At 38.0% G+C, this 15,594-nt stretch overlaps 1 protein-coding gene across 3 annotated transcripts in view; it reads left to right on the forward strand.

Moving 5' to 3' along the window:
- The window catches only part of ZCCHC7 (zinc finger CCHC-type containing 7), a 210,460-nt gene that overhangs the window by 158,737 nt on the left and 36,129 nt on the right, over positions 1-15,594 (forward strand). For 2 of the 3 annotated variants that reach the window (XM_004711088.2, XM_045296633.1), the window contains exons 3-5: positions 4,353-4,396; positions 5,874-5,999; positions 6,869-7,039. In XM_004711088.2, coding sequence (XP_004711145.1) covers positions 4,353-4,396; positions 5,874-5,999; positions 6,869-7,039 — 341 coding nt within the window. The remainder of the gene's footprint in view (positions 1-4,352; positions 4,397-5,873; positions 6,000-6,868; positions 7,040-15,594) is intronic. The other variant, XM_045296634.1, reaches the window with a different exon arrangement.

The following is a 15,594-nucleotide window of genomic DNA, read 5'->3' on the forward strand; positions in this document are numbered from 1 at the left end:
ATGGATAAAGCCCTCATGCCCGATATTGAGAGGCATGCGCCTGTATTTGGAATGGCCAAAAGCCTTTATGTGACAGAGAATTTTGCAAATATTCTATATAAGAAGTGCTAAGCACCTGTATTTATTTCCTCTTTCTTCTTCCTCCTATAGCTCTAAAAAAAGAAAAGCTAAATCCTCATTTATTTTTTTACATACAATTAAAATATAAATCGCTTCTGGTAAATTTAATTTTATCTAAAATGAAATGACCTTGTTGAACTTGCTAACTCTTCCCTTAAAATGTGCTCTATTTAAACTGTTGCCAGTAATACAATATAAAATGTTAATGACCGAAATAGCTTTATAACCAGTGTCGTAATGGAGAAGTATAAAAATGAGAAAATCAAGACAGAATTGAGAAGAATGCAAGTGAATAGAGTGGCTCAACCCTCTCGGGACTTGCATGTGGCATTGTGTGTATTTCAAAAGTTTCCGTTGAAATAACAGATGCTGCTGATGAAGTTGGGAATAGTAACTTCATCTGCGGCTGGATCAGTTGCTTATTAGAAATGAGAAGATCCCCAAGGGGAAATCTGGTATCGTGGAGTTAGGAAAGGATATGACACGAATATCTGGCAGCTTCACACTTGCGATCTTTTATCTGTAAACATTTGCTAGGTACGGGCATGGTGGTCTATAAATATGCAATTCTCTTATAATTTTTATGGTTCTTGTGCGTTCCAAATACTCTTATTCAGTAATGATGTTTGTTGGTTTGTTTTTTCCAAAGGTTCTTTTTAGTTTCCAGAGTTATACCACAATTCCAAGTTGTACTTAGCCGTGCAGAACTGTCTTGTTGAACTTTCACTGTATTGTGATGATCCATTAAATTGCTTAGCAGATGCATTATAGAATGGATTACCTCCACTCACTTACAGCCAGCCTCAGGAGCTGGCTAGGGTGTGTCCTTGATGGAGAGTACTCGACTGGGGTTCAGATAACCACGAGTCAGTCACACAGCGTCATGCCTTGACTGCCTGGGATGGAAGGCCTTGGACCACTCCTATAAATTCTTCTGTCTAACATGATACATGAGTCCTAATCATGTTCCTCTCCAGTTTCTGTAGTCCCACCTGTAACTGTGGTGTATCGATCTACCCATGTGATGTATTAATCACAAGTTTGTGACAGATTTCCTTTGTTCCATGCCTATTTAAGTAGCTGCCTGTCTATAAATCCTCATGTGCCATCCCTCATCTGGATGATGAACCTACCGTATATACTCGATTATAAGCCGGCCCGAACATCAGCTGAGGGACCTAATTTTATCACAAAAACTGCATTAAAAATGTGCTGGAAAACTCGGCTTATAATGAATAAATGTACTCCTAAAAAAATAAGTTGTCCATTAGTATGCATATGACTTTTCCTTTTTTGCCCTATTTCTGTTCTTTTGTTTGCTACTGCTATTTTAATGTGGTTTCAGTCCATAAGGAGCTTATGATATAATGAAGGAAATAAAATACATACCTCTAATACCAAGTTTAAAAATACTCAGTAGCCTAATAGCTACAGATGTTTTTCAAGACTTAAGATTGAGGGAGAAAATCCTTTACCGGGAAGAAATCAATTCATTCGGCAAATATTTATTGTGTATACTGTGTACCTAAGTTAACTAAGAAGAAGCAGTGGAATAAACTTGGGCTGCTAACCAAGAGTGCAGCAGTTTGAACGCACCGGCCTCTCTGTAGGAGAAAGATTAGATGATCTGTTCTCTTACCTATTTATCACAGGGAAGTTCTACTCTGTGCTGTAAGGGTCACTGTGAGTCAGAATTGACTTGATGGCATAGCTTTTATTTCAACACCAAAGTAGTTGTGCTTTGGTGTTTGGGAGATAAAAAGATAGAAATGATGCCGGGATCATCTCTGCTTTTGAAGAGAGATCAGGGAAAGCTTCAGTAGAAGAGAGAATACGTGAATAGGAACTTGAAAGCCAAGTCTGAGTCCGGGGAAGATACACAAACACATAACAACAAGGGTATAAAATTTGGTCGGATTCCTTTAACCAAGCTCTAAAAAGGAAAACATGACCATTCCCAATTTTCAGAAACCCACTACCATCAAGTCACCTGCCCCTGTGAGTTTCAGAGACTGCAACCCTTTACAGAAGTGGAAAGCCTCGTCTTTCTCCCAAGGAGCTGGCTGGTGGTTCCTAACTGCTGGCCCCTACCACCAAAGCGCCTTTGATTTAATGCAAATAAAGAGTTACCAGTTACTGCCTGTGATCACAACTCTGACTTCTTAAAAGAATCATAGTTCCTGAATATCCGAAAGACTTTGGCTATATAGCTGCTGAGCAGGGCTGTTATAGCTAACATTTTACATTCTGTCATTGGACAGTAGATGCTTGGAAGATTAACGCCTCTGAACCTTCTGGGAAGTTGGCTTAAAGGAAGGCAACCGGTTCTGGTGGCAAAGGCCTTAGACAATTAAGTATTTGATCCCCTGTAATGAAAGAAATATTGATAGACTCACATGTGCCGGTGATGTCATTTAATGTAACCCATTATTATACAGACCCAGAGAAGGTCAGTAAGTTGCCCAATAGCACACAGTAAATGAAAAGCAGAGTTCAGACTAGAATCCAGATTTTTGTTGTCTCATACCTAGAATTTAGTACTAGAGGAAAATTGGCTGTGTGTGGAAGTTCAGATGAGTCCCATTAGACAATGCTTTCATTGGGTTGGGATTCGGAGTTTAAAAGCAATCAGTCTAAGTAAAAGAGCAAGAGGTCAGCTGTCATTACAGTAAACCAAAAGTGGAGCCTTAGGACAGGGCCACAAGTTGATTCCTGTGTTCCTGGTGGTACCTTTGCTTCTTCATGTACCACTTGAGAAGCACTAACTTCATCTGTAATTGAAATCTATTGTGTGCACTTTTCAGTGGGTTTTCTAGAGTAAGAATATACGTTAGCTTGTTCATTTATTAGTATAGAACTTAGAATAGTGCTGGATACTGTAGGAATGGTAAAACAGTCTAAAAGTTTATCTTTCTCTTTCAAGTCTTCTCCCACCCACCAGCTCTATCCACCCCCACTCCTCTGTTCATTTGCAAATGGAGTGGGGGGAGTGCAGTAACACTGTGTATTTCATTTTGTTAAGACTATAATTTCTAGTGGTCATTTTGAATATTCTAATGCTGAAGGACACTGAGAAAGAAAAGGAACCTTTGAAAGTTACAGCAAAGCATGCTCCTTACTGGATTCTTGGAATGAAGAGTACTAATGATGTGGATGGTGATGGTGAGGGAATAGAGGCTGCTGCTGCTTAATGTATCTCCACTTCAAGCCTCACAGAGAAAATCAGCAGCAGCACAGCATCTCCGCTTTCCTATAGATTGGTCTTTTTGTAAAACAGCCTCTTGGTTTTCTTAGTAAAAGTATTTTATTTATCTCTAGACACTGACTCCTGGTAGGCCTGGGGAAATGTAGATTACAACATGTCTCTTTAAAACTCCTTTCAAAGAAACAAGTCAAGTTCAATTTGTGTTTTTGAGATAGGAGGAAGGAGGAAATCTTAACTTTGCTTTGGGAGGGAAAAGAAAACCTCAGTCCTTTGTTGATACCTTAGCTTCTGCATTAGTCATAGGTCCCTTCCTCCTTGCCATGGATGGACCTAAGGAATAGCAGCCACTGGCACTTTGGTAAAAGGGCAGTGCAAAGAGAAAACAAGTGATACAGGAAAATGGTATGCCTTTTCTTACCCCTCTAGGTTTTTACAGTTGTATTTTTAGCTCAATGATTTCTGGATATTCTGTTCCTTTTTTCGTCATTTCTGATGTTATGAAATGCAGTGCTAGCTTTCTAGCCTGAATAATGAGAAAGCACTCAAAGGTCAATTTTTCAAAAACTGTTAGAATGGAAGTCAATCACAATGGAAAGGTAGTAGACACAGTTAATACTTGCTTAAAAAAACAACACACATTTAGTATAGCTCCTCTAATAGTATTTTGAGTACACCGGGCAGATAATTCTCTTCCTATATCACAGGCAAGAAAACGGAGGCTCTTAGAGGTTAACTGATTTGTTTAGTTTCATGCAACTAATTATGGATCTAAGATACAAGCTTAAGATATCCAGATTTTTCTCTATCCCTTGGGGTTCAATTTGAGTACTACCAAAGTGAGTAATCAATTTATACATGCTTTAAAGGTAGCAAAATTGGTTAACATGGATCTGTGATACCAAGCATTACAATTAAAATCATGATATATTTAGCCAGTTTTTTAATTAGTATTTAATGTTTACATGCAACTGAAATGACAGTGTTCAGACATTTTAGTTAATTAAATAGCTCTCCATTTGTTTTGTAGCAGAAGATGGTGTAAACTGGTTCATCGGTGACAAAGACGTTGAGGTAAAATCAAATTATTTTTGAAATTCTGAGTAATAGTTTAATAATTTCCCTTGACTCATATTTTCCTTTTATGATAATTTTTCAAAGATTAATAAAGTTCTGCTTTTGTTTTTTAATAGTAGTGATCCAAGTGGCCAATAAGAAAGAGTTTGATTTTATTATATAGGTGATTTAACTTTTCAGAAGCTTGGCTCAGTCTTGATTAGTGCCAGTCCATTAATATAGCTGTAACGATTAGTCGTCTTTCCCTTCTGTTTGTGCTCTGCCATGATGAGTCCTCTTCAGCCCATATGGCCTGGTACCACTCAAGACCAACACCGGAAATAACTGCTTCTTCAGTGGAAGGAAATGGTTAGTCTATATTTAGGATGTGGCAGGTGTTTGTCTTTGTCAATTATTAGCCTTAATTGTGGCAGATGCTAGAAAAGAATGAATAATTTTATGATTTGATGCAATAAAAGTTTCAAAAGAGAACTGGAATGTATCTCCTGGGGGGTCTACTTGGCCAGTCCATCACAGTAACAGTAAAGGATTGAATTCTGCCAAAAGATAAGAGCATAATTGGGACCTACATGTCCCTTTTAAGCTATTCCTTATGATATGCTTTGTTAATAGTCTATTATGAGATAATAAATCTGGGCTAGAACATGAACCAGCTAGAATTGGGTCACTATGTAGGAAAGCAGATTATTTAAAAAAAAAAACCTCAGATAGAAGGAGAGTATCTTCTTGTAAGTTATAATCCAGTTTTGTAGGCAGTTACTTCAAGCTGCTTAAAAGAAGTAATGTATTCAGTATGTAGGGTTTTACAGTCAACAGTGGGCAAAACCACGAAAATACTGTCTCCTGAAAAAACTTAAACAGGTTTCTCATTCTTAAAAATATGGTATTTAGTCAGAGGTAGAAGTCATTCTTATCTTTGACTCCGAGTTACACCAGAATGTCTAAATGATGTAGATCGGTACCCTTCCGAAAGCAGAGCCATAAGTAGGAGAGAAAAGGAGGGGAGCCGGAGGAAAAGAAGTATAAAAGAACGTGGAGGTGGAACAGACAGCACAAAGGAGTAAAGGTATCTTCATGGCACCTCCTTTTAATGCGACACCACCTTTTAGCCCCGGTGGTGTGCTGTGCTACAGGTTGGGGTGGTAACCTCAGGTCAGCAGCTTTCTGCTCCTGGAAAGTGTGACAGCTTCAGAAACCCACGAAGGCAGGTCTGCTCTGACTGTAAGATCACTAATAGTCAGAATTGGCTCAATGGCAGTGAGGTGTTTTGGGTTTGTTTTGTTTTGTTTTGGAGTATGCATGTGTGAAATTGAAGAGAGAGTGGCTATTAATTCTCTTGCCCTATCAGGGTAATGTGATGTTTGATGTTTATTTTTCTCATTGGCCTTCTATAGACCAGATTACATGGATTGTTTTTTTTTAAGAGTGTAAATAAATGTTTTTCTTAAGTCTTGATTTTTTTTCCACCCTTTAGGCCCAGATATGTAATAATAGATCATCTGGAAGATGGACCCAACGATATTATTCAGCCAACAAAAACGTCACCTGTAGGAACTGTGATAAATGTGGGCATTTGTCAAAAAACTGCCCCCTTCCACAAGTATGTGAAATATGTAATGTTTGTTTCCATATTGTAAAATCATAAGTTTTCAGTATTGGAATCCTATGACATTAGAATTCAAATCTTTGCTAATGTACATGTTAAATTTCATGTAGCTCACAGTCCATGGTAGTAGAAATAGACAATAAACTTGGAGTCAAAGAAACCTGGGATCAATTTTAGCTTCCCAGTGCAAGTTATATGATCTTCTGTGCTTATGTTTTCTTGTATGATAAAAGATTGGATCTATGATTTCGGAGGCCTCTTTCATTTCTAAAACTTCTCCTTTATGAGACTTTTTCTCTTATTGAGAGAAAAGGGGGTTTATACAATGTTATTAGTATAAATTATGTTAAGCAGATACATTAACTCTTGGAACCAACAGGGAACCAAAGCTCTTAGACGTTGCCTGACACCTAATAAGCTCTTCAGAAGCATTCCTTCCTTGACCTACAAACGTCTGCAGCAGCTCTTGTGTTTCCTCTTCGTCTCTGCTTCTCCGGACACAGCGGCTTTTTCTGTGTCTGTTCCTCCCATGCCTTACTTTCCAGACCCTCATCATCCTACTTTTCCTTTGGGCTGCCTCCACGTTGTCAGTGCTCCTGAAAGTCATTCCTTGAGAAATAGATGCCATCTCGTACATGCACACGAAGTCTTTTGGGGCAACCAGAGAATATAGATGGTCTATGTTAGAGCTCTAATTTCTGATCGTTTATTTGATTTTATAATTGTGGTCATGACTGTACCTTCATTGAGGCCTCCAATTAGAAATAATTTTTTATTGGATCTTACTGGAAAAGAAGTGTTAATCTCCTATTTGTGATAGAAATGTCTTGGCTAAAGAGGTCTTCTGTTTGTCTACCACATAGAAAGTCCGCTCCTGCTGCCTCTGCTCAGAGAGAGGACACCTCCAGTATGCCTGTCCAGCCCGCTACTGCTTAGACTGTTCTTTGCCTATGTCTTCCGGTCATAGATGTTTTGAAAGATCTTCATGGAGAAAACGATGTGCCCGATGTGATATGATAGGCCACTATGCTGATGTGAGTATCCTGCATAAAACCAGCTTTGGGGAGCAGTTTGTAGCTGTCCGTCAGCCTACCTCAAAGAACATTTACTCTGTACTGGATCGAATGATCGCCATATTCCTTTGGCCATTTATCAGTGCTCTAATATCTCAGAATGGTCTGGAAGCATCAACAAATATTATAAGCCCCTTTGCTTAATGGGTTATTCATGTAAAGACTGCAGTTTTTGTCTCTATTCATGCTTATTAGGTGAAAATATTTAGGCATGTCTCAGTAGTATACATGTGCCTATATGCCTGTATGAAGCATGTCTTGGTGCTGCTTACTGATGGCTCTCGCTGCTTTAGTAGTCTTAGTCTAAAAGGACAAGCCATTCAATACTTTAAATTCACTTGTTTCAGCATTTTCTTTAATTTGGAAAAAAATAATAATAAAAGTAATTTAGAAGGCATTTTAGTTTACATACAGCACAAAAAAAATTGATTTTGGATAGTGTTTTGGATCGTATTATAAATGTGTCTGGAGTTCTGGTCCCAGGAATTTCAGAGACCAGGCAGGTATTTCAGGTAAGTCAGCTTTGATGTAGAAAATACAATTTTGCATTCGATTACTCCTAACTCCTAATAACTGTCTCATTAAGTATCTGTCATTTTAGCTCTAAATATCATCTTTCTACATAGTAACATATGTTTATCTTCTATTACCAGCTAATCAGTACAAAGCCACTTTTCATTCTCATACCTAGGTGCCTATCCTAATTGGGTTAAGAGATGTGCTCTCATTTTTCTAAGCATCATTTACCTATTTTAGAAAATAATCATAAGTCTTTTTCCTTTAGTTTGTACTTCCTAAAGAGATGATACAAAACCATAAATGTTTTCTAATGTGTATGTATATGGGTATGCACTATAACCTTCTGGGCCCCAAAAAAACTGTTGAGAAGAACTTTGGAGTAAAAAAAAATTGGAATGTGATATTATGTTTCATACAAATAATATGCCAATTACAGATTTTAATTTTTTTAAGTTTTTTTTAAATCATTTTATTGGGGGCTCATACAACTCTTTAACAGAATCCATACATACATCCATTGTGTCAAGCACATTTGTACATTTGTTGCCCTCATCATTCTCAAAACATTTGCTCTCCACTTAAGCCCTTGGTATCAGCTCCTCATTTTAAAGTTTTTTTTTTAAAGAAAACAAATAGACTGTACTATACTGTACACTCTGCCCTATACCTCGATTTTTTTCCCCAATTAATTCTCTATAGTTCTATCTCCACATCAGCTCATAAAGATCTGCCTTCCTAATGGCTCACTTCTATTTCATAGTATGAGTGCAACCATTTACACACCCATTTCTTTAGATTTAGATTCTTTGCTGGTTGGTTGCTTGCTTGTTTGCTTGTTTAAAGCAAACAATGCCATAGTAGTATATGTAAAAGTGTTTCATTAAGTTAAATTCTATAAATGGAATTGTGTAAATAAGGAATACGTACATTTATATTTGAGTAAATTTGCCAAAGTACTCTTCTTGAAGGCTACACTGATGAATCCTCGCCCGGCCCTCACCCCGGCCATTACCACCAGTAGCAGTGTTGGAGAGTGCTCATTTCTTTTCACCTCCCACCAGACTGTTATTCATTGTTTAAAACTGTGACCAATCCGATCAAGAAGAAATGATGCCTTGGAGAATGGGTAGGAAAGAGGGAACCGATTACATGGAACTGTGTGAGACCTCCTCCCTGGGGGACAACCGAAAAGTGGATGAAGGGAGACGTCGGACAGGGCAAGATATGACAAAATACCCATTTATAAACTATCAAGGGCTCATGCGGGAGGGGGGAGCGGGGAGGGAGGGGAAAAATGAGGACCTAATGTCGGGGGTTTAAGTGGAGAGAAAATGTTTTGAGAAACGATGTACAAATGCGCTTTACAAAATTGATGTGTGTATGGATTGGGATAACAGTTGTATGAGCCCCTAATAAAATGTTAAAAAAAAAAGAAATGATGCCTTATTTTTTTAATTTCAGTTTTTTAGAACATTGAATCTGATCGAGTAGTTTGAATATTCTAATTCTTAAGGTAGAAGCTATAATTTCATCCCAAGGTAGTTTAAACTTAAACTTTTTAGATATTTACAAAGTCTTAAAAAATAATAAACCCTAAGCTGCCTTAGTTTTACACTATTGCTTTCTACATTAAGTTTTCAATTATAACCTTCTTAGAAACACTTTCCAGTTTGACATTTTGTTTAATGGTAGATATATTTTACTTTTTTCTCCCAAAGAGCTCTACAAATAGACCACTATTTTCCCATGATAAACAGAAGGGAACTAGACATTATGAGCAATTTTTAAGAATTGCTATAGTGCCAACTAGTTAAGAATGACTTGAAAAGGGTTTTGTAATCATCTGTGAGTTAAATCTATAGCCCATTCTTCTTAACTGAGTTTTGGCATCCAATGTGTGCTTAGGGCCCTCGTAGGCCAGAGGGTTACTTGGGCCACCAACTACAAAGTCAGCAGTGCAAACCCACGAGCAGCAGCTGTGCTGGCAAGAGATCAGGCTTCTGCTCCTCTAGAGACTGGTGGTCTGGGAAACCCACAGAGACAGTTCTTAGTCCTACAGGCTTGGAATGGACTTGATAGCTGTGAGTTTAGGGGCTTTTTTGGGTTAGAATGAATGCTAACCCCTTTTCTAAAATGGACTCAAGAATTAATATTACCAGTGAATATAAGATTTTTTGTTTTGTTTTAACTTTTTATTGTGATTTGAGTGAAGGTTTACAGAACAGATTAATTTTCCATTCAGTAACTCATGCACATCTTGTTCCATGTCATTGATTGCATTCCATTGTACGTATGCACCAAGTTTGTTTTCGCTATTGTGAGTAGTGCTTCGATGAACATGAGTGTGCAGGAATTTATTCAGGTCATGGCTCTTATTTTTCCAGTAGTGGGTTGCTGGCTCATACAGTTTACTGTCTCCAACTTCATAAATGTCATATTAACTTAAGAAGTAATAGTGTTCTGAGATTGATTGTGGTAATGATTGCACAACTCGTAATATATTTCAAACCATTGAATTGTATAGTGCATGAATTGTATGTCAATAAAAATGTTCAAAAAATAATAGTGTAACCATTTAAGTCAGATTTTTAATTGCAGTGGGAGAAAAATAGTGCATTCATGTATTTTACTTGAGTCCCTTTTTAAATATTCGGTGCTACAAAAGAGTTGCTCTCCTGAATATCAGTTATATACTAAAATATTTTAAGTAACTTAGTTTATTTTTGAAATTCATCCAGCCATAAAAAGAAATTAAGTCCTCATACATGCTACAGCTTGGATGAACCTTAAAAACATGCTGAGATGTCAGGCACGAAAGGGCAAATATTGAAGAGGGTAAGTCAGAAAGTACTGCAACAAAATTACAGAAACCTGTATTAAATAAAAACATGAATTTGTGAAGCAATTTCTCAGTATGTCCTCCATTGCGGGAGCTTTGAAGGTTCATGAAGAAGATTCTTTTACCTTTTAATTCTATTTCTCCAGGGACTTTTAGAATGCCCACTTGTGCCTTTCTGAAGACAATATTTCCATCACTCTAATTCTTCCCGGAAGGGTTCTGTACTCTTTGATGTATAGCACAGTAAAATGGCTGCTATGGTGTCCTCAAGGGACATGGACTACTTTGAGATTTGGGAACAAAAAAGAAATCGGAGTGCAAGCTCGGGGCTCTAGGATGGATGGGATATGGCTTCCCAATGCGGTTCTTGTAGGTCAGCCTTTGCAGCCCTCCAAAATTGAATAGTAGGTGCCGTGTCATGATGGCGGTGGCGGGATTTCTCCAGGCAACCTGCCTGGGTATTTTTCTTCATCAGTGCAGTTTTCAATCTTCTTAAAAACTTCTTCCCAATAAGCCCCTGTGATTGGCTTCAAGAAAAATAAACCCCTGTGATTTTTCTTCAAGAAAAATCTGTATAATCTACCCCTTTTGGATCCCCCCCAAACGGTGTCTATCTCTTGTCTTAAATTTAACAATGCCAGCAAATTACTGGAGGATTCTGAAGAAATAGATGATGTAGCCAAGCCATTGTTCATTTGTGAATTTGATGGGAAGAAAGGGAATAAGATTAGCAGCAATGAACAGTGAAACTAGGAAAGCACAGAGTACATATCTGAACTAAACGTAGATTTTAGGACTAATTCTTGGAAAGCAATTAGAATTTTTAAATTACAGTATGTGGTTATTGTTGTGTGCTATCAAGTTAATTCCAATTCGTAGCCCCCTGTGTGACAGAGTAGGACTGTCCCCAGGGGGTTCCTAGGCCGCCATCTCTACAGGAGTAGGTCGCCAGGTCTTTTCTCCCACAGAGCAGCTGTGGGGTGCACACTGGCCAAGCTCTTCAACCACTATGCCACCAAGGGCTAAATCTTTTGTGCAGGGAAAAGAAAAAACTAAATACATGCTAAATTTCTATGTCAGATTGCCGAGATAATTATGAATGTTCTATACCAAGAAATATCCCACTACCATCGAGTCGTTTCCAATTCATAGTGGCAGGGTAGAACTGCCTGTAGGGGTTTCCATTCCATGGCTTCTCATGGGAGCAGAAAGCCTCAGCTTTCTCCTGCAGAGCAGCTGGTGTTTCTGAACTGCTGACCTTGTTGCTAACACCCCAGTACATGACCACTAGGCCACCAAGACTCCTCATATATAAAATAGTAGCTTAGTGTCCACTTTCCCTATAAAATAGATATTAATATTTGCCATTTGGTGTGGCCTCAGGATTGGAGGAAGAAGGCTTATTAACAACCTGCAGTATATAGATGACACAACCTTGTTGAAAGTGAGGAGGAATTGAATGAAGCACTTGCTAATCAAAATCAAGGATTATAAGCTTCATCATGGATGACAACTCAATGTAAGGAAGACCAAAATCCTCACAACTGGACCAATAGCATCATTATAAATGGAGAAAAGGTTGAAGTTGTCAAGGATTTTATTGCATTAGGTAAATCTGCTGCACAAAACCGGTGAAGTATTGAAGAGCAAGAATGTCTGTTTGTAAGGTGTGCCTGACCCAAGCCATGGTATTCTCTATTGTGTCATATGCATGTGAAAGTTGGAAATTGAATAAGGTAAACTGTAGAATAGATGCATTTGAATTGTGCTAGAGAAGAATACTGAAAGGGCCACCGACTGCTAAAAGAGCGCACAGATCTGTTTTAGAGGAAGTAAGGCCAGCGTGCGCCTTCGAGGCAAGGATGGCAAGACTTTGTCTTACATACTTTGGACATGTTGTCAGGAGAGCCCGTCTTTGGAGAAGGACACCACGTTTGGTAAAGTGGAGAGATGGTGAAAAGAGGAAGACCCTCAAGGAGAGGGACTGACACGGTGACAACATCATGAACTTAGACGTAGGAGCCATGGTGAGGACGGCGCAGGGCCTGTGGTGCTTCCTTCTGTTGTCCTAGGGTCACTCTGGGTCGCAGCCAACGCAGTGGCACCTAACAACATTTGTCGTGCACTAGTAACTTTTGCTTGCTTACACATTTTCCCTCTTCTTTCTCATGCTCTTGCAAATAAAATAGAAAAGGCCTGAAACCCACTGTGTAATACCATCCCCCCCGAGGTAACTACAAACTTGGTCTTGGTCATGCCTATCATGCTTTTAGATTTCTACTCAATATGCATATACCTATAAACAACACGCTTATTTTATACACTTAGAAACTTAATATCAGTAATTTTATATATGTGTATTTATTTACAACTAGTTTTTATTGCATGTTATATTTGAGATTTACCTGTGTTGGCATGGAATTTTCATTCTTGCAGTGTTATCTGTAGTTTATTATGATCCAAACAGGTAAATGCCTTTGCAAAGTCAATAAAGCACAGGTAAATTTTTTTTTTCAGTACTCTCTGATATCAGCCAAGATCCAGCTGGCATCAGCAATAATCTCCCTCATTCCATATCGTCTTCTGGATCCACCTTGAATATCTGGCAGCTCCCTGTCAGTGTCCTGCCGCAACTGATTTTGAATGTCAGTGATAGCTTAGTTGCCAAACAGCTCCAAGCGCCAACTTTCCCCCCTCGAACAGCAAAGTTCAGAAAAATCTGCTCCATGTTCGGAACTTCACACCATAGTCGAACACACAATCCAGCTTGAAAACCCATGAGCTGAGAGTGAGTCAAGTCGTGTCTCACGATGGACATAAAGGGGCGACCCTTGATTCTGAGCACCGCTCGCAGACCACATAAAGTGCTAGTTATGTTAGTGTGTTAGTGCATGTTAGTGTGTTACATTTGTCATTGCCCTTTTTTGTAGTATAATTTGCAAGTGTACTTTTGGGGCCCTCAAAACCAATTATTTGTTTTTCCATGATTTCTTATGGGAAAAATATGTTCGATTCTTAAAACTTTTCAGTGTTCGAACATGATTTTGGAACCAATTGAGTTTGACAACCAAGGTAACACTATTTCTTCAGCACAATTTTATTTGCACATTATATTAATGATATTGTTCTGTAATTTCTGTACTCTGTTAAATGAGCACAAAAAAAATGAACCTCTTCCAAGCAGTTAGCCAAGTCACTATTTTCCAAATTTCTTGACATATGTGAGTGAAACATCATCATTAATATTCTGTCAACTCCTGGAGCCTTTTTTATTGCTGGTTTTTGTTTTTTCTCTAGTGCAGCGTAGATTTCTTCCTTTAATATAATGGTTTCTTGATCATATGCTACCTCATGAAAGGGTTGGGTGCCCACCAACTCTTTGGGGCACAGTGGCTTTGTATTCCTTTAAGCTTCTTTTGATGCTTCCTGTATCATTCAATAGTTTGCCCGTACCAGCAAAAAAACAACCAAACAAATGGTGCCATCAAATTCATCCTGACACAGCAACCCTATAGAATCCTTCAGTATTGCAACTTGAGGCTGGAATTATTTTTCTTCAGCTCTTTCACCTTGAGACATGCTAATGATGCATTGTATTCTTAAAATGTCTTTTTAAAATCTCTAATATCAATAAATACACATTAGGAAAATACAAATTAAAATTGATTTAACAGAGCAGAAGTTTTAAAATTTGATGAAATCCCATTTACCAATTTTTTCTTTTATGGGACATGCTTTTTGTGTCCTAAGTACTCTTTGACAAGAGATGGTGAAGGTTTTCTCTGACATTTTTATGTAAATATTTTATAGTTCTCTGTTTTACACTTGGATCGTGGGTCCATTTTCATTCAATAGCTGTCTAAGGGGTGAGGTTTGGATTAAGGCTCATTTTTTCATTCATGGATGCTGGATTGTTCCAGCACCCTGCTGAGCACTTTTGCCGCGCTGCCACCAGAGCTCCTTCTTCATCTTTAAGGGTCTTGTGTAGTTTACATTACATTACTTTTAGCTAATGACCATCAGGGTACCACGAACATTGCCAACTCCTTGTAAAAATAACTCTTGTTGATAGTCTAGCATCACAGTTACCATGTTCCTAGAATTGTGATTTCCTGGTCTGGGAAAAACATAAAAAGGAAATGCTGTTGTTTAAGAAAACCTAAGCACTGTAGGTATGTAATTTGCTTTCATTTTTTTTACTTGCTTTTTTGGATTTTTAAAATAGAATACATATGAAGAGTGTAGCAGTACCACGAGGGTAAGAGGAAGGTCGGGAGGGAGGTGGTGAACTGATCACAACAATCGACATTAACCCCCTCCCAGGGGGCAGACAACAGAAAAGTGGGTGAAGGGAGACCGATCAGTGTAAGACATGAAAAAAAATAATAATTCATGAATAATCAAGGGCTCATGAGGGGGATAGGGGGGGCGGAATGAGCTGATAGCAAGGGCTCCAGTAGAAAGAAAATGTTTTGAAAATGATGTTGGCAGCGTATGTACAAATGTGCTTCACACAATGGATGGATGGATGGATTGTGATAAGAGCTATAAGAGTCCCCAGTAAAATGATTTAAAAATATATAGAATACAAACTTTTATATTTTCAAGTAAAATTGAAATGTAATCTAATACTGACAAACTTTCCGCTCTTATGACCACACTTAAGGTAGGAGGAGAAAAATCAAAGAGATATCTGGGAGCAAAATATTAGTCTTCTCCATGTCCCTGCTTAGTGGGTTATTAGTATAGGGACCTCTTAGATTTGACCTTGAATAGAAAGATGATTTTATGAAGTCTGGTTACTTTAGGAGGCAATTTGGAGCTAGACATGAATGCCTGGCTTTCCATATTGATTAAGGGTGGAGGTCTGTATGTGCATTCTATCTGCTGTGCCTCATGTATCTATTGGCATTCATTGCTCCTATGTATCATGAACAACAAATTTTTATACAGACTAAAAGTATATACACTATTAAAACAGGATATTATCTTGTATTTCTGTTATTTCAAACCTTAGAACAATCTTTATTTGCACTTTTGATGGAAGATAAAATACTCTGATTGCTCTCTTGAAATTTTCCTTCTTAGAAGAAATGTTACTTCACATCTTCGTAGTATATGTCTATAGAATAAATAAATATTTTATGTTTCTAAGGAA

This window comes from Echinops telfairi, unplaced genomic scaffold, assembly GCF_000313985.2.
Source record: "Echinops telfairi isolate 266 unplaced genomic scaffold, ASM31398v2 ScPeMD7_7410;HRSCAF=8448, whole genome shotgun sequence".
Lineage (NCBI taxonomy): Eukaryota > Metazoa > Chordata > Mammalia > Afrosoricida > Tenrecidae > Echinops > Echinops telfairi.